Below are 20,116 nucleotides of genomic sequence, written 5' to 3' on the forward strand. Positions count from 1 at the left end.
GTCTGAAAATGGCTGAAGATCTTGTGCTCTTACTCTGGACTTCCCAGAAAGTGGCCTGGGGAAGTGATTCAGGCACGTGATACAGGCACTGCTGTGTCTAGAGCCCCACCGCAAGCTGTGTGTGCCTTGTACCGTGCAGGGCGGTAGCAGTTGCAAGGGAGAGAGAATCATTCCTAGAATCCTAGAGGTAAAGAGACTTTGGCAATTATCTGGTTTTATGGCTCCCAAACTTGGGCAGCTTTAAAAAGTCATGAGGGAAACTTGTAAAAAATATTGATTCCTGGACCCAACCTAGACCAATTGAATCAGAATCTCCAGGAATGGGAGATTCTCTTTTTAACAAGCTCCCAAGGGATCCCCTTGCTATCAGCCTGGGTATAAGAGCCAATGATGTAGTCTACCCACTCATTTTACAGATGGGGAAACTGAGGCCCAGATAGGGGAAAGGGCTTGCCCAAGATTACCCTGTGTGTTGATGATCCAAGTCCTTTTTCTCAGCAATGGCATTTCCTGCCCTACTTCCTGCTCTACTTTGCAGTAGGGAACGCTATCTATCCATCCATTCTATTGGGGACGAAATTTCGGGCACTGGGAGATGTCTAGGACTTCAGTGGGATGGAGGAAGCTTTTCCAATATCCCTCGAAAGTACATAAAGCTGGCCATAGAAGTGTCCTGGGAGCCTTACACCGTGGAAGGCCAGGCTGGAGGTGCCCTGGGAGGTCATATAGTTTCCAGGGCTTTCCCTGAGGAAGTTGGAGGTAGCTGATGTGTGCAGGACTGTGTTGGGCTCCTGTGACCTCCTAGTGAAGAGCAGCAGGTAACCTTGGTGCCTGGTTACCACTGCTGGGCAACTGCTGACTTGTTTCTGGGACCCTGACACTATTGCTGCGGATGCCTTGCCTCTACTGCAGCAGTGAGGGGACATCTGACCTCACTGGTGGGGAGTATGTGTCATGCCTGGATCTCATTGGAGGAAAACAATAGTCATGCCCTGAACACAGATCCTCACAGTCACAAGTGAGGGCCATACTTTACTGGTAGAAGATGGAAAGTTTTGATGTTGACAAGTTTCATAATCTGTGTGTGTGTGTGTGTGTGTGTGTATGTGAAGAATGGGAGAGGGTAGGCTTGAGGGCAGAGGACTCCAGCCCACAGATGTTTGTAAGAGGGGACATGGAAAGGGCAGTATAATGCCTCAGCCCCTGACTGCTTCTCTGTCTCTGCAGGTGTGAAATGGAGGCACGGGGATGCTCAGAAGGGCACTGCCTGGTCACTCCCGAGATCACAAGGGGGGACTGGGGACAGCAGGAGTTACTAATCATCATGGTAGCCATAGCGCTCATTGTCATGAGCACCGCCGGACTTCTCTTCTACTGCCGCCGCTGCAAGTCTCACAAGCCTGTGGCCATGGAGGACCCGGACCTCCTGGCCAGGAGCGTTGGTGTTGACGCCCAGCCCATGCCTGCCATCGAGCTCAACCCACTGAGCACCGGCTCCTGCAACAACTTGAACCAACTGGAGCCCAACAAGACCTCCCTTCCGAATGAGCTCGTCACGTTTGGACCCAACTCTAAGCAACGGCCGGTGGTCTGCAGCGTGCCTCCCAGACTTCCCCCCGCCGCGGTCCCTTCCCACTCCAGCAATGAGTCCATCATCAAGAGAACCTGGTCAGGCGAGGAGATGGGTCAGTACAGCTGGAGGCCCTTAGCCTCTGGGATTGACGGGAGGGGGTGTCTCTTGACTCAGAGTCTGTGGCTCATTCTGTTGCCCCATGATCTGCTCTTCTGAATTCCATGTCCCTCCATGAGATTGATGTTCATGGCAGGAACTCGTAGACCCTGGATAGGGTTGGGCAGAATCTCTGGAATGGAAAGGGGACTTCTGCACATCTGTGCTTTTCTGGGAAGGGAAAGAGAAGCAGTGGTCCAGGCTTCTGGTTGCCCAGTCTGGAGGTACGGCAGCCTCGGGCCAGAGCCGGCAGGCCTAGCGGAGGGAACTTCACCCTCCTCTCGTCTTTGTCTCAAAAGGAGGTGAATTTGTAAAGCATTTCATATTTTCTGGCATATTCACTAGTAGTTACAACAGGTATTTTCATTATTCGTTGATAGGGGTCTATAAAGATGAAGTGGCTTGTTTGTACTCACCCAACTATTCAGTAGCAGACACAGGGCTAGGACCAAGGACTCTGTCTGGTCTTCTGGTTTCCAAGGCACATCTCATTTCATCGCTGTCTGTGATAGCACTGTCACACCTCTGAGTCCAAACTGTGTGTCTCCTTCAGTGAAAGAGAAGAACCCCGCACCAGCAGGTCTTGGGCTGGGGTTGCCATGCCCAGCTTGGGGTGGGCTGCACGGAGCCACCCACAGTCTTCCCTGTTCACTGACCCCCAGCTCAATGGCAGAGATGTGCAGGATGGGTTAACCTCTAGCCTTGAACTTGCCCCTACTGGATTCTATGTATCAACCTAAGCTGCCAAAGACAACGTGCACAGATGGGCCACAAACCCACCCATGCCTGGGGCCATCTCCACCACGTGCTAAGTTACATAAGCAGCCATAGGGCCAGCTGGAACCTTCACCAGGGAAACTCAGCACTCACCCTGTCTTGCTGTTCCCTTTCAGCGTACCCAGGCAGAGCCATGGTCTGGCCCCCTACCTACTCCAGGAAGGACGGCTGGGCATACCCCCACTCTGCAGTGACCCAGGGCCCTCTGCCACCCTCGCCGCACCGCCACTCGACCCCAGCGGCAATGCAGGAGCCCGCTGGCCTCTATGGGGGCTTCCCCTTCCCCCTGGAGGTGGAGAACAAGCGAGCACCTCTCCCACCCCGTTACAGCAACCAGAACCTGGAAGACCTGATGCCTTCACGACCCCCCAGCCCCCGGGAGCGCCTGCTGGCCCCCTGTCTCAACGAGTACACAGCCATCAGCTACTACCACTCACAGTTCCGGCAGGGCGGGGCGGGGCCCTGCCTGGCGGAGGGGGGCTACAAGGGGGTGAGCATGCGGCTCAGCCGGGCTGGGCCCTCTTATGCTGACTGCGAGGCAGAGGGGGCGCCCCTAGGAGGCCGGGGCCAGCCCCGGGCGCCCCCCAACTATGAGGGCTCGGACATGGTGGAGAGTGACTACGGGAGCTGTGAGGAGGTCATGTTCTAGCTCCCCGTTCTCAGAGCAGGGCAGGTGGGAGGCCAAGGACTTGGCACCTTCGTCCTGTCCCGTCGGCAGTGAGCTGAGTGTGGCTGGGAGAGTGGGAGGGAAGCCCCCACCCCCGGTCCAGGCTGCCGTCCCATGAAATGTGCTCTTCGGGTCCCCCAGCTAGTCCCTGAGGGTGGAGGGAAGCTGAGGGTGGAGCTCCAGAAACAGTCCGGGGGCCCCAGGAGAGGGGGACGCATAGAGCAGTTACCTGGGAAGCCAGGAGCACCTGACTCCTGGGGTGGGCGAGAGACAGGCGGGGCCTGAACAACTGTGCTCGATCGGCCCGCTGGGACACGTTCTTACACCTGCCCACAGCTCCACTGTGGAGGCAGGTGGGTTCGTGCCTGACGGGCAACCATCTACACCTGCCACAGAGATGCGCTAGAGAGGGCCACTCCGTGTCCTCCCGGAGCCGAGAAGCAGGCAGCGGGTGAGCAGGCACAAAAGCCACCTGTGTGCCCTGCCTCCTTCGTACATCTGTTGCGTATTTGTCAAGTGTCAGACACTGCACTAGGCACCGGGGATAAGGGCGACACCGGCTCCAGGAGCATCACCTCGGCCTCATCTCCCAGAGGTCCTGCTCCTCCAGCCCAGATTCAGAGCAACTCACCCGCCTCTGGAAGTCACACGACTTTCCACCAGCCAGGGCCCGCCAGGATTCTGCGTAGCCCTGAACCTCCTCTGTTAAAGAATTCAGACCTCACGGAACTCTGGGTTCTTCATCCCCAGGTTCCCAGGCTCTTTTGGCCAAAGGCAGGAAGGAAATAATTCTTCATTTTAAAAATTCTTAGGCACTTTTCAACCTTGCTGTCTGGATGAGTTTCCCCAAATGGACTTTTCTTCTCTGGACACGAGGAACTCAGAACTCCCCTGGGGGCAGGGTGGAGGCAGGCAGAGGGACAGCGGGGTGTCCAGGTGGGACGCCCTGCCCTCTCCTGCCCCTCCGGCTCAGACGCCTGCCAGTCAAGTGTTACCTGCAGTGACTCAGCCCTATGCATGGAGGGTCAATGTGGGCACGTGTCTACACATGTGGGTGCCCATGTACAGTACGTGTGGACACATGTGTAGAGTGTATGTAGCGAGGAGTTGGGGGGACCAGGAGCCACTGTGGCTTCTGGTGGCCTCACACTTCCTCCCCCGGTCCACTGCCTTTTCACGTGTGCTGTTTCTGGAGACAAAAGTCAAAAGGAAGAGCAATGGAGACTCGCCCACAGGCTGCCGCACAGCGCCGGGGGGGGGCCGTGTGGGCGAGAGCCCGTTTGTGTGAGTGGCTTGCGGCTGTGCGCGTGACTGTGAGCGCAAGTGACAGGACGCATGGTTTTATTGGTCATTTAGGTTGGTTTGGTTTTTTTTTTTTAACAATAAAGTATCTTTTTTACTGTTATTTTCTGTGTCACTTAGCCTGTTTGCAGTTGGGTCAGGGGAACCACACGAGGGTCCACAGGCCCTTCCAAGCCAAGATTCATGGTACCCGGGAGCTGGAAGGGGTCCCAGAGATCATTAAGCACGGTGACTCCCAGCCTGGCAAAGCTACCGAACTAGATTCCTGACCCCTGCTCGTCCCAAATCAGAACCTCTAGGGCTGGGGCCCAGGAAACTATTGGGGAAAAGGCCTCCAACTCTGTCTGCAGTGGTTCGAGCCCCTCAGTTTAAAGATGGGGAAACTGAGGCTCTGAGTGATGAGTCCACTGACCAGCACTGACCACTGTTCATCTCTGGGAAACACTCAGCCACCCTCCTCATTCCCGATGTTCCTTACCCAGTGGCCCAAGGAGGAGAAGGGGTTTGTCTGAGGTCTCACAGCCAGAATTGCAGAGAGATGGGACCCAAACTCAGTCTGACACCCAGCCTGGGGGTCTCCGCACAGCACCTGACCCACTCTCAACTGCCACCCCTCTCGCCTTCAGACCCCGCCTTCCCTTTGTCCTCCTGAGCCTGCACTTTCATGGACTGGCCACCAGAGAGCAATCTAGGATCAAGATCCAGCTTGCTGAGCCTGGGAGGATGGAAGGTTTTCAGGAGAATTCTCTTATCTCAAGCCAGTGGGCTCTGGTTGCAAGCCTCGGGTTTGACACGGCAGGCAGGAGATTTTACAGTTCACCGTAATAACCCCTCACTACCGTCAGCAACTACCTCAACTGCCACCTCTTGCCGAGCACGTGCTGTATGTCAGGCGCTGTGCAAGTACTTAGCATATCTTATCTCATTTTATACTCATATAAAGCCCCTGAGGTAAGTACTATCACTTCCATTTACAGATGGAGGAACTGAGGCACAGAGAAATTAAACAGCCTATAATTTATGTCAGTAATTTCTGGGGCGTTCCTGAGTGACAGAGCCAAGATTCCAATCCAGAACTGCCTGGCTCAAGATACATGTTTTACACTTGGGTTCATGAAACCAAATTGCAAATACAGGACAACCCAATGAATACCAGCAAGAGCGACTTGGAGGGCTGAGTTCAGAACAAGCCAAGAACATCACTCTAATTCTAGGTGGCATTAATAGAGCCCGAGTGTGCCAAATTGGGGAGCTGGGAGTCTGTTCACATTGGGGCTCAACTCCAGGCCTCTCCTGTAATCCTCCCAGTATTGAGGCCAGACCATAAGACTGACACATCAGCCTTGAGCATGGATACAGGAGAGTGGCGGGAAAGGAGGGGGCAGGTGGAGGACTTACCACCACGCTCTGTGAGCAGTGGTTTTGATACGGAAAACCCCCATCTATTACTTAGCACAGCAGCCACCTGAGACCCGACTCCTCAGGGAAGACTTGCATGAGCATAATACTAACCTATCACCTGGCCCATCAACTCATCTGTTACCTGGCACATCAGCATAACACTAAACTGACCACCTGGTGCATCAACTACCCTACTGCTTGGCACATCAGCATAACAGCAAACCTATCACCTGGCCCATCAACTAATCTATTACCTGGTGCATCAGCATAACATGAAACCTAGTACTTGGCCGAACACCTAATCTATTACCTGGTGCATGAGCATAACATTAAACCTACCACCTGGTGCATCAATTAACCTATTACATGGTGCATCAGCATAACACTAAATCTATGACCTGGCCCATCAACTAATCTATTACCTGGCGCATCAGCATAACATCAAACCTATCACCTGGTGCATCAACTACCCTATTACCTGGTGCATCAGCATAACATTGAATTTATCACCTGGTGCATAAACTACCCTATTACCTGCCACATCAGCATAACACTAAACCTATCACCTGGTCCATCAACTAATCTATTACCTGGCACATCAGCATAATATTAGACCTATCACCTGGTGCATTCACTACCCTATTACCTGGTGCATCAGCATAACATTCAACCTATCACCTGGTGCATCAACTCCCCTATTAGCTGGTGCATCACTATAACATTCAAGCTATCACCAGGCGCACCAACTACCCTATTACCTGGCAGATCAGCATAACATTAAACGGATCACCTGGCCAATCAACTAATCTATTACCTGGCACATCAGCATAACATTAAACCTGTCACCTGGTGCATCAACTACCCTATTACCTGGCACATCAGCATAACACTAAACATATCACCAGGTGCAAAAACTACCCTATTACCTGTAGCATCAGCATAACATTAAACCTAAAACCTGGTGCACTAACTCCCCTATTACCTGGTGCATCAGTATAACATTCAACCTACCAACAGGCGCATAAACTACCCTATTACCTGGAACATCAGCAAAACATTAAACCTAACACCTGGCCCATCAACTAATCTATTAGCTGGTGTATCAGCATAACGTTAAACTTATCACCTGGTGCATCAACTATCCTATTACCTGGCACATCAGCATATCATTAAACCTATCACATGGCCCAATAACTAATCTATTACCTGGTACATCAGCATAACATTAAACCTATCACCTGGTGCATCAACTACCCTATTACCTGGCGCATCAGCATAACTTTAAACCTATAACCTGGCCCATCAACTAAACTATTACCGGGTGCATCAGCATAACATTAAAGCTATCACCTGGTGCATCAACTAACCTATTACCTGGCGCATCAGGATAACATTAAACGTATCACCTGGCAAATCAGCTAATCTATTACGTGGTACATCAAAGTAACATTAAACTTTTCACCTCGTGCATCAACTACCCTATGACCTGGTGCATCAGCATAACATTAAACCTATCACCTCGTGCATCAACTACCCTATTACCTGCCTCATCAGCATAACGTTAGAAATATCACCTGGTGCATCAACTACCTTATTACCTGGTGCATCAGCATAACAATAAATCTATCACCAGGTGCATCAACTGCCCTATTACCTGGCATATCAGCATAACATTAAACCTATCACCTGGTGCATCAACTAATCTGTTACCTGGTGCATCAACATAACATTAAACTATCACCTGGTGCATCATCTACCCTATTACCTGGCACAACAGCATAAAGATTAAACCTATTACCTGGTGCATCAACTACCCTATTACCTGTTGCCTCAGCATAACATTAAACCTATTGCCAGGTGCATCAACTACCCTCTTACCTGGCGCATCAGCATAACATTAAACCTAACACCTGGCCCATTAACTAATCTATTAGCTGGTGCATCTACATAACATGAAACCTATCACCTGGCGCATCAGCATAACATTAAACCTATCACCTGGCCCATCAACTAATCTGTTACCTGGTGCATCAGCATAAGATTAAATCTATCACCTGGTACATCACATACCGTATTACCTGGTGCATCACCATAACATTAAACCTATCACCTGTCCCAACGACTAATCTATTACCTGGTGCATCAACATAAAATGAAATCTATCACCTGGTGCATCAACTACCCTATTACCTGGTACACAAGCATAACATTAAAGGTATCACCTGGTGCATCAACTACCCTATTACCTGGCCAAGCAGCATGACTTTAAACCTACCACCTGGCCTATCAACTAAACTATGGCCTAGTTGATCAGCATAACATTAAAGGTATCACCTGATGCATCAACTACCCTATTACCTGGTGCATCAGCATACCACTAAAGCTATCACCTGGCCCATCAACTAATTTATTACCTGGCGCCTCAGCATACCATGAAACTTCTCACCTGCCCCATCAACTAATCTATTACCTGGTGCATCAGCATACCATTAAACCTATCACCTGCTTCATCAACTACCCTATTACCTGACCCATGAGCAAAACACTAAACCTATCACTTGTTGCATCAACTACACTATTACCTGGTGCATCGCAAAACATTAAACCTATCACCAGGTGCATCAACTACCCTATTACCTGGTGCATCAGCATAACATTAAACCAATCACCTGGTGCATCAACTACCCTATTACATGGCACATCAGCATAACATTAAACCAATCACCTAGTGCATCAACTACCCTATTACCTGGTGCATCAGGATAACATTAAATCTATCACCAGGTGCATCAACTATCCTATTACCTGGTGCATCAGCATAACATTAAACCAATCACCTGGTGCATCAACTACCCTATTACATGGCACATCAGCATACCATTAAACCAATCACCTGGTGCATCAACTACCCTATTACCTGGTGCATCAGCATACCACTAAACCTATCACCTGGCCCATCAACTAATCTATTACCTGGCGCCTCAGCATACCATGAAACCCCCCACCTGCCGCATCAACTAATCTATTACCTGGTGCATCAGCATACCATTAAACCTATATCACCTGCTTCATCAACTACCCTATTACCTGGCCCATCAGCATGACTTTAAACTTATCACCTGCAGTATCAACTAAACTATTACCTGGTTCATCAGCATAACATTAAAGCTATCACCTGGTGCATCAATTACATTATTACCTGGTGCATCAGCATAACACTAAACCTATCACCTGGCCCATCAACTAATCTATTAACTGGTGCATCAGCATAACATTAAACCTATCACCTAGCCCATCAACTACCCTATTACCTGGTGCATCAGCATAACATTGAACCTATCACCTGGTGCATCAACTACCTTATTACCTGGAACATCAGCATGACATTAAACTGATCACCTGGCCCATCATCTAATCTATTACCTGGTGCATCAGCATAACATTGAACCTATCACCAGGTGCATCAACTACCCTATTACCTGGCACATCAGCATAACACTAAACCTATCACCTGGCCCATCAATTAATTTCTTACCTGGCTTATCCGAATAGCATTCAACCTTTCACCTGGTGCATCAACTACCCTATTACCTGGTGCATCAGAATAACATTAAACCTATCACTTGGTGCATCAACTACCCTATTACATGGCACATCAGCATAACATTAAACCAATCACCTGGTGCATCATCTACCCTATTACCTGGTGCATCAGCATAACACTAAACCTCTCACCAGGTGCATCAACTACCCTATTACCTGGTGCATCAGCATAACATTAAACCTATCACCAGTGAGTCAACTACCCTATTACCTGGTGCATCAGCCTAACACTAAAGCTATTACCTGACACATCAACTAACCTATTACTTGGCAGGCATCAGTCACCTGAGACCCCACCCCTTGGATCACCCTAACTTAATCAAAGTGGGAAAAATTGGGTCGATGGGGCTCAGAATTTTGTGGCGAGACCCCTCTTAGCCCCGTGATGAATAAACCTTGATTCTCCGACTCTCCGTGTGCCGCTCTGTTTGTCCTCAGGACCACTTGCTGTAACACTTGTAACAGTTTCAGGTGCAAGAGAAGGCCTTTCTGTCAGACAGGGAATGGCAGCTGGGACTCAGGACAAACGGCACAAGAATTGTGAAACTGTTTCCTTCAGGTGCTGGTGGGGTGAGGGAGGTTTGCACAGCTTTATGGCCTGAGTGTTTTGGAAGCCTTCATAGAAAGGGCAAATTTGTTTTCCCAAAATCAAAGTAGTGCTTTGGGGGAGACACCTGAGGTCTCAGACGGAGGCATGAGGCCAGGGCTAGAATCCCCCCCAAAACAAGAATCTGGGGTGGAGGAAGGGCGGGGTTAAAGACCGCGAGGGGAAAACTTGTGAAGATTTGTATGGTGATTCTGAAAGAGCTAGAGGGAAAAAAGATGCAGTATGTAAAGTTTTCAGACATGGGGTGACTGGCCCAGGGCCCGCAGCTGGTCTCATATAGAACTGCCAACCCATCCTCTCCCTACAACATGACGAATTCAAGTGTCAGCCTGTGAGGGTGCCAGGCTCAGATGCCAATCAACCGCCCACGTGGCACTGTCTAAGGCAGACTTCGGAAGTCCGTGGGCAGCCTCTGTGGGCTCCATCTATTGAAGACGACACTGAATTTAGTGATAACCAAACAATTCCAGGTACATGATGAGCCTCTGCAGGCAGGCCGTGGAGGGAGATCCAATCTGACTTGCCCTCAAGCAGACGATCTAGGGAAAGTGGCCAAGTAATGACCTGTCTCTAGCACAGGTGGGTATGAGGCTAACCCGAGAAGGAGCGTGCCGGCACCGCTGAGAGGGAGTCGTAAATTCCCACTGAACTGGCCAGGGAGGTTCCACCCAGCCACCTGAGCTGGGTCTTAAAGTTGATACTCCGATTTCGCACAGAACAAAGGGCCAGCGAGGCCAAGGGAATGACCTAAAGTGAAGCCCTAAAGGTTTGGAGCATTTGGGCAACGGTGGGCAGCTGTGGCGGGTGGGAGTGGAGGACTTACAGAGGGCGAGCCGTGCAAAGCAGGCTGGGGCCAGAAGGCGGGATGACCAGACTAGGGCTTGAAAATGTTCTGTGTTCACAGAAGGCGAGGTGAGGACTGACAGAATCAGCTCTACCTTGCTGGTGGGAATACAAAATAATACGGCCACTTTGGAAAACAATTTGCCAGTTTCTTATAAAGTTAGCATACACTTGCCATGCAATCCCATAATTCCACCCCGAGGTATTTACCCAAGAGAAATAAAAACATGTCTACACAAAGTCCTGTACCTGAGTATTTAGAGAAGCTTTATGCACAATAGCTAAAAGTTGAAGCCACCCTAACGGCTACCGACTGGCGAATGGATAAACGAATGATGGTTCATCCACACGATGGAATACCACTCAGCAATGAAAAGAAAAAAACTACGGACACGAAACAACATGGATGAACACAAAATGCATTATTATGTTAAGTGAAAAAAGCCAGACACAAAGGGCTACGTACGTAACGGTGCCATTTAAATGACATTCTAGAAAAGGCAAAACTAGAGACAGAAAAAAACAGATTAGTGGTCGCCAAGGGCTGGGTGGTGTAGAGATGGGACTGACTGCAAAGGGGCACAAGGGAAATTCTGCGGGCAAAGGAAACATTCTATATTTTCATTGAGATGGCAGTCACATGACTGCATGCAAAATACACTGAACCGCTCATTTAAAAAACAGGTGAATTTTATTATATGTAAATTATACCCAAGTTTTTTTTAAAAAAAAGATGGGAGACCAATGGCCAAGGATCTAGCAAAGTGCACCCACTAAAGACACACATAGTTTCTTAGCACAACCTCTGCAATGGGCCAACTACAAAGAAGCCAGCCTGCCTAGCAAAGAGCCCTGGGCTTAGGGTCCAAATTTCAGTCCACTGTCACTCAAGTTTATGCCTCCAGCCATGCAGTGGGCACACCTTGAGGGCCTGGCTATCTGCAAGAAGGAATTATAGCCACTAGGTATGAATGTGAGTGGGAATAAAAATTTGAAGAGGCGTGCAGTCTAAGAGAAGAAGGTTGAGTGCTCTGCACAAAGTGAGCAAGACATGCTCATAAATAACGGATATACAGCAAAACAGTAAGAACTCCTTCTAAGTCTTGGTTTTCAAGTCAGCTGATACTTCAGAAAATGTTCAGTAAGCCCTTTGTGCTTATGAAATATGGTACTTTATAACATTCTCTCCACCCCTTGCAACAGTCCCTCGAGGCAGACCTCCCTCCTGAGGCTGCACCAGAGACGGGGAGGCCGCTGGGGACTTGGGAAGCACTTGGCTTCGGGGGCCAGAAGGCTTGTGTGTGCCCCATTCTGCCACTTACTGGTTGGTGGCTTGAACAGTTGCTGAATCCCTCCAACCTTCCAGTTCCAGAAATAATATCAATAATGAAAACAGTCATAATACATCCCCTACCTCCCTTTCTTGGGAAAATGTTATACTTTAATAGCGTTTCTGCTTTTCAATTCAGTAGTCAACAAAGATTAGTTTTCAAATCTACGGAGCAGCTCAGATGGTCCTGCCATTCCTCTATTCCTCTCCTGTGTGACTGTGATTCCATGATACACATATGCTGGGTTTTTCCCAGGGTTCCTGGCTCATAACTCCCATAGCCCTTGTTATTTCTCCCCAAGGCAGGCCATAGAAACTAGAAACATACTCGCATCTCCCCCTGCCTTTCTGTCTTGGAGCTGGCCATAAAGAAATTCTCTGACTTACCTTGTCTGATTGTGGGTCATGAGATCCTCATTCCAGAGAGGGTCCGGCCCATGCCCTGGAGGAAGGAATACTGCAGGGAAAGGCCAAGAATGTGAACGGACAAGCCTCGCTGGGCTTCCCGTCTGTTAGTATCAGAGCACACCCTGTTTATCCAGTCACAATTTTACACAGTTGTCAATCATGCCTGTCCAGTGAAGTCTCTACAAAAAGCCCAAGGGACAAGGTTGAGAGAGCTGCAGACAGCTGAACACGTGGTGGCTCCTGCAGGGTGGTGCCCCTCGGGAGGACATGGAAGCTCACACCCTTCCCCATACCTCACCCCACACACCCTTCATCTGTACCCTTTGTAACAGTCTTTATAATAAACTGGTAAATGTGCTTCCCTGAGTTCGCAAGTTAATCGAACCCAAGGAAGAGGTTGTGGGAATCCCAATTTTTGGCCAATCATAGCACAGGTAAAACAACCTGGGGCTTGCAACTGGCATTGGAAGTAGGGGGGCAGTCTTGGGAACTGAGCCGTCAACCTGTGGGAATATGATGCTATCTCCAGGTAGACAGTATCGGAATTAAATTGGAGGTGTTAACTTAAAAATCACACAAGTATAAATTTGGAAAGGAGAGCTTTATTTCTTACAAAGGGTTACAGCCTGCAAGGTGGCCATCCCCACAGGCTGGGAAGCATAGCCTCAGGCAAAGACCAGGCACTTCCAGAGAAAGGGAGGGTATGGCAGATATTTAAGCTGAAAAGGTTGGCCAAGTATACATATTCAACAGGTTACAGGAGGAGCTATGAATATTCATAAGGCATGTCCTGCTACATGCATACCAGATAAACATGCATGTTGCATACGACCCATGTTCAATTTGTGGTGGAGACTTAACATTTAAATTGATTACAACTAGGCCCCATATGTCAAAAGGCCTTTTCCGGACACAAGGCACTCAAGTGCACAGCTTCTATTAAACCGGCCAGAACCAGTCTCTGGCCCACAGACGCTTATCAGGAGGAGGTTACTGAAAGCAGTCTCTTGTCCAATGAAAGCTGTAGTTACAGCTCGTGGAACAGGGGGTGGGGGTCAGTGTCTGGGGGTGGATGAGCGGGAATTGATTTAATATTGCTTATCTCAAGGCCGGGCTTGTTCAGCTGCTAGAGAAAAAGAAAAACCTACTGGCAGTCAGAACATGGTTTATTCTTTAAGTGTAGGGATATGAGACTTAACTCTTGCCTGGCATGGCCTTAGAATCTATTTATGATTTGGTACCTTATTGCCACAAAGAATTGATCCTGTCAGTCTTACAATCTCTATTTTCATATTCATGCCGGTCAGGTGTCGTGTCTAAACCACAGAAGGGAGGTGGTACAATGAGGCGTGTCTGATCTCTTGTCCCATCAGGGCTGGGAAGTCAGCTCTTAAGGTTTCTCTGGTTCAATCAGCTGGAGGCTTAGGATTTTAATTTTAGTTTAGGATACTCAGCTGGCATCTGCTGCAGAATTGCTTGCTTGCTTGCTGGTGGGGAGAAATCCCCATATATTTTGGGGTCAAAGAAGTCTTCTGTGTTGCTTGTTATACCGAGAGAATTAAAAAAAAAAGCACTTTGAGTTGTGTGTCTTTTTCACAAAGTGACAAAAAGGAAAGGAGAGTCATCTCTTCTGCTGTCCTGTCCTGAAATCAATCTCCACATTTCAAGAAAACCGCGTTACCTAATTTGTCAGGGTTCTTCAGAGAAACAGAACCAGCAGGAGATACACACACACACACACATACTCACACATCCCTTACTGGTATCAAGGAATTGGCTCCGTGACTGTGGGCTGGCAAATCCTAAATTCACAGGGTAGGCCAATAGGCCAGAAACTCTCCGGCAGGAGCTGACGTGTGGTTTTGAGGCAGAATTTCTCCTTCAGGGAAACCTCAGTTTTGCTCCAAAGGCCTTTACACTGATTGGAGGTGGCCCACCCGCACTGTTGAGAATAATGCCTTTTGCTTAAAGGCAACTGATTAGCTCTTAACCACATTTACAAAACACCTTCACAGCAACACCTAGATTAGCGTTTGATTGAATAACCAAGTTGACACACAAAACTAGCCACCCCACCTGTTATGTGGCATCATCTGGTATGCACAGAGGGGGTTGAAAACTCCTACTCAAGTTTTCAAGAGAAGCAGGAGATTTAGGGAGGGGAGGATTGTCTAACAGAAAACAAAAGTCCTGGTCCCTTTCTTTGTGGGCATGTCTTAATTTCATGGAGGGTCCTACTGTTAGCACTACTCCCCCATAAGAACTCTGCTGCGGAAACTAGAAGCATTTTAACCTAAGATCTAGTAAAGTGATCTGAGTGATGTTAAAAAAAAAGAAAAAAACATAAAACAAAGACTTAGACTGCGACCTCTCAATAAAAAATAAAATTCATTTATTGAAAAGGAAAAATTTAACACATGATCCATCTGCAGAACCCAAAACGAGCTCTGCAAGCTCTGGCATGACCCACTTCTCTACACATACCATGCTGGGAATACACATCCACGCAGGCACATGACACACAATGCTGCCTGGTTATCGACACCTGCTGTGCGGCCGTTTGTCTCATGCCTCTCATTCACACAGCCACTGACACGGTTTACAACACGGTCACCTGATTTTATTATTCACTGAAAGAAAGGAGCTTCCCCAGCATCACCTCGATTTAAGTCAAAGAACACAGTTAATGACAGGGACCTTCCCCTCATTTCCCACCCCGCTTACTCTGATAACCTCCTATCAGCACCACTGATGTCCCTCGGCCAGGGAATGACCCGGTGGTACAAAGGCAAGGGAGGAAATGTACCAGGCTGATGCTGTCAGAGCAAACAGCCTGTGACCAGCCAGACCAACCGTCTAAAAGTATTGACCGTGATTTCAAAGGCAAATCACACCCCTACCTTTTCCCCCTATTGGTCTCGCAGATAATGTCCTTTTGAAAATTAAATTCTAAGGCAGAGTTGAAGTTAACCTGCTAATCACTAAGTCCAGCCACTTGGACCCTGTGTCTCCTCTTCGAGGAAGCAGCATTGTGTTCCCACTAGGAGCCAGTGCTGAGGCCTGCCTTAACCTCTGATCAGCTACAAAATCAACCCACGGATACAGATCCCTTTGCCATGAGCAGTGAATAGAGCTGTAAACAGACATAAATTGAGATTTTTGCACTTCCAAAAAAACAGAGGTGAACATTAGTGTTAAGCAGAGATGACATTCTAGGAAGGGAGAAATTTGAGAAGAAAAAAGTAAGACGAGAGAACAGAGAGGGGGAAGTGGTTTTTCTAATGTACTTGTTGGGGACGAACACTCTAAGACTACTGATAAAACTGAATTCTACCTTTCACGGGGCAGACGGTGAGCAGTGAACATCAGCCAACAAATCTGGCTGCAGAGGTGAGACAGGAGAAGGCGGGTCTAAGCTAAGTCATGCCACACCTTCTCGTACATTTGGCCAGGGTTTGTGCCGATACCGACAGCAGCACAACATAAATAATGCCACTTGCGAATGGTGACAGCTCCTAGGCAGAGTGAACAGAAAATGCCAGGTCACACTCGTCCCAGCAAGTGCCTGCATTTAGGAGGAGGTTCACTGCCCACCAAGAGCTGACCTGCCCCCAACAGCAGCATTTGGAAGAGAGAACCACCAAGGGGCTCTGAGAAAGCTATTACCTCTGGGTTCATAGAAATTGGGGAGATGAGGGCAGGGACACAGAGCACAGCAGTATCTGCCCAGAAAGCCCACAGTTTGCCTTTGCTCCAGCAGATACAGCCTCATGTTCCAGAAAGCCTCTGCTCTGTTGCTCCATGAGCAGATTTCCACTTATCCTGGTGCTTTCTCACCAGGCACCAGAGTCAGGGCACAGCATCAGGAAAGCGGGTTCCCCACCAGCAATGGGAAGACAACAGAGAGGGTCTCTGCCTCAAGAAGCCCTGTGGGTGGCAGAAGAGACCCTGAGCGGGCCCAGAGGGCCACCTGCACAAGAGGAGGGAGAGCTCCCTCCCACCACTTTCTTCTGGCTGATCCTGTCCTCGACCCCTAAGCGCTGTGCAACTGCACAGCCGGGAAGGTCCTCTGACCTGGATCCGCCCTGCCTGGGTCTTCCGGAGGAGCCATGCAATCAGGCTGCCAGTGTAGCAGCAGCACAGGAAAGAGATCAAACAGGCCATGTCAAAGTAGCTTCCAGGAATCCTAACGCTAGACTCAGCTCTCCCGCACAGCATGTTCTCAGGGCCAGAGGTCCCCAGTATTCCACTGTCCAGTCCTCAGGGCCCAGCATCACAGTTCCAGTCTCAGAACTCACCTGGACAGCGCTGCCTCTAGCAGTTCTGCGTACACAGAAGCCTCCACTGGGGCAGCCATCGGCAGGACACAGGTCTGCCCCTTCGACTGGCACGTACCTTCTCAATGAAAACAACCCTCGGTGCTGCTGGGGGAACACGGATGGGCTGCCAGGGCCCGAGCTTGGCAACAGGAGATGACAGTTTATCTGAGCCCACTTTGGTGACTTCCAAGCCTGAGACTTCAGGAGTAAAGGCCTTTGCTACTCCCAGCTAGATTCCTGGTCACAAAAGCACCGGTTAGAACCCACCAAACAGCGGAAAAGGTGGGCAAAAGTGTCACTCTCCTAAGGGAGAACAAGTCAACAATGATGACATCTTCCTAAGTTAATATTAGGTCATTAAATCTGAAATGTCCGATTTCAACTTAAAAGTTTAGTTTATTACATCTCAAACAGTACCCCTAATGAAAACAAAAACAAAAAAAACCAAGAAGTGTCAAAGTAAAATGTCAGAGATATCAACAGTCAAACTTAGTACTTAAGGAAATCGGACATTTCATACTTAATAACCTACTACATTAGGTGGGTTAGGAGTTGCTGCAATGAGAGTCTACTTTTCCGATCCCTTCACCTGAATTCAGCTCTACTGGCTTCGGAACAGAAGGGAAAGAAAAGCCGGGGCCACGAGGGTGGCTCACAGCCCTTACAAGCTTTGGTGAAACACAAAAACAAAACCCTGATCAATTGTTGCTGCTCCCCCGTAGCCAACCCTCAGCGTGAACCATATCTCCAGGTAAGCAAGAGCCTGGTGACGAGGGTGGAGATGAGGGGTCCGCTCTGCTACACACACGCAGACACACACACGTAAGCACACGCACAGCTCAAGACAGGGGAGTTAACAAATGCCCTTCTGAAATACTTCTCACGCCAAGAGGAAAGAAGAGGCAGCCCAAAGCAAGGCAATGTATCTTCCTCTGCCTTCTCTGCAGTTTGCCCCCAGGTGTGAAGGCTGACCTTCCGGTGAGCCATCCTGGGGCTGCTGGCCACACTCAGGGAGGCACGACAGGGAAAGACGGAGGTTGCGATTAGTGTTCAGTGGTTCCTGTCGAAGTTCAGGGCACAGAGGCAGCGTGGGCCCTGGTTCTGCCCCATTCCCCAGTGGTTATAAACAAGCACCGTGCGTAGTGTCAGACCAGCTGCTGTGAAGTCTATGAACTTAATTGCAAACTTTCTGTGCACACTGACCTCAATTTCTCATCCGTGACAATAGCATGACAGCAACTGACCGCTGCCATCCCCTTTGCTTGGCAGGGGCTGAGGCTGGAAACCGGGCCTGAGCATACGGTGCAACCACTTTCCACACCTCCCACTCGGCCACCGTCCCTCGGCCCTGTGCACTCACAGCATCTCCCGAGTCCTCCAACAGCTTTTTTGCATGAGACCAGGCTGGTCAAAGGGAGGCAAAATCCACGCCTCCTGCGGAGGTACACTTTTAGATGATCCTGATTAAAACCCCTGGGGTCCTCAGCCGAGAGTGACATTTCCTGGAGCAAGTTTCCTTTCAGCAAGAGAAGCTGAATAAAAGTGTCCCGAGGAAGACACAAGTCATAGTAACCCCAGATCTAGAGACAGAGTCTAAAAACAGAAAGCTAATTTTAAATAAAATATAAATACTTTCAGTTCAAGCAGCACTTCATATCTTTGAAGAACTAAAGCAACTAAGAACACCGTATTGTGACCCACACTGAGGAATCCACAGAAGAGAAGGTGTTGCCCTGGGGGCGGGTCACAGCAAGCCAGAGAGTAAAGATTAAAAACTCCAGCCTGGGGGGCTGGTTTTAAACCACCAGGGAGGTCCAGCCAACCCCTGGAGACTTGAACAGGGAGAACGCTGAGGTACAATATTTGAGAGAGAGAAGCAAGAGGCCTGGCTTTACAGAGAGGAGGAATAGCGCCCACTTATTTCATCTAGGCCTGGCCCAGGAAAGGAGAAGACACGAGGTGGGGAACACTAAAATTTCTAAATAAAGTGAGCTGTGCAATGGGAGAAATTTGGTGAGGGGCATCAGAAGAAGGAGGAGGCAGGATGAGGGAAAGAGCTAAAGGGTTCTGGGTTAAAAGAAGTACAAATGAAGGATGACAGCGCTGTCACTAGGGCTACCTCCCGCGTGTCTGTGCCCCTCCCTCTCCCCCACCCTCAGCCTTACTGGCCCAGGATAGGCAGGGGCCAGGTAGAGGGTTCCCAGATAGCGACCCTGCCTTTCCCCAGAGCCTGGACCATACCTGAGGCTCAGGGGACAGATTCTGGGGGACACATGAGGGTTGGGGTAGACAGGTGCACCCAGATCACTACACAAAGGCACGGGTGGAATTGACGAGGATGGTATCACTGTTTGGCTGGATCAGCTCGCTGAGGGCCTGGTAGGTCCCCGCCACGAAGCCCACGAAGCCCAGGATGCTGATCAGGGCGTCCTTGGCGATGGTGAGGGAGCTCATGCCCTCTGAGTAGTAGGTGGAGATCTCCAGGAGGGGCGGGATGATGAGGGCCAGGGCGCTGCTGCTCACGGAGCCCACCAGGGAGATGACGAGGTCCAAGCGGGGGATGAGGATGGCCAAGATGCCTGCAGGGAGAGAGGACATGCCTGTTTAAGACTGCCCAGGCTGGGAGGGGTCTCCTCACTGGTCAGCAAATTCAGCAGCTATTCATCTTATAGTGTTCAGGGATAAGAAAACAGACTTTATCCAGTCCAATCTCCAAGCAATAGATGCCCAGAGACGTGGAGTAACTGGGTCACACCACAAGGTCAGCAGAAGTGGGAACGGAACGTGGATCTTCAGGCTACCTCCCCCGGCTTTCAGCTTTCCCCGCTACGGTGCATGACTTTTCTGAGCAAAAGGAACCAAATTACTTTCTAGGGCAATCTGGTCTCTACCAAAGGAGCAAGGTTATGGAACAGGAAAGGAGGTGGGCCATTTCTGAGCAACTGTTTTCTTACCCCTGACGGTACCTCCAGCATGAGCATCTCTACTTGATTAAGATGAAACAAAATGTTGCAGGGGACCCTCCTTCTCCTGGAAAGATACTATACCACGATAAACCCCATTTCCCACGGCATTTTCATACAGGCAAAAAAAAAGCAGTTGTTTGCAGGTTGACCTCTGGCAAAGCCCC

At 49.4% G+C, this 20,116-nt stretch overlaps 2 protein-coding genes across 2 annotated transcripts in view; one reads left to right on the forward strand and one right to left on the reverse strand.

The window, feature by feature from the left end:
- FAT2 (FAT atypical cadherin 2) overlaps window positions 1-3,155 on the forward strand; it is a 48,130-nt gene extending 44,975 nt beyond the window's left edge. The window contains exons 22-23 of the mRNA XM_069484348.1: window positions 1,228-1,685; window positions 2,623-3,155. Of these exons, the coding sequence (XP_069340449.1) occupies window positions 1,228-1,685; window positions 2,623-3,155 (991 nt within the window). The remainder of the gene's footprint in view (window positions 1-1,227; window positions 1,686-2,622) is intronic.
- Window positions 3,156-15,129: 11,974 nt separating this feature from the next.
- The window catches only part of LOC138392955 (proton-coupled amino acid transporter 1), a 43,207-nt gene continuing 38,220 nt past the window's right edge, over window positions 15,130-20,116 (reverse strand). Inside the window, exon 11 of the mRNA XM_069483907.1 lies at window positions 15,130-19,565. Within this exon, the coding sequence (XP_069340008.1) occupies window positions 19,294-19,565 (272 nt within the window). The 3' untranslated portion in view covers window positions 15,130-19,293. The remainder of the gene's footprint in view (window positions 19,566-20,116) is intronic.

This window comes from Eulemur rufifrons, chromosome 10, assembly GCF_041146395.1.
Source record: "Eulemur rufifrons isolate Redbay chromosome 10, OSU_ERuf_1, whole genome shotgun sequence".
Taxonomy (NCBI): Eukaryota; Metazoa; Chordata; class Mammalia; order Primates; family Lemuridae; genus Eulemur; species Eulemur rufifrons.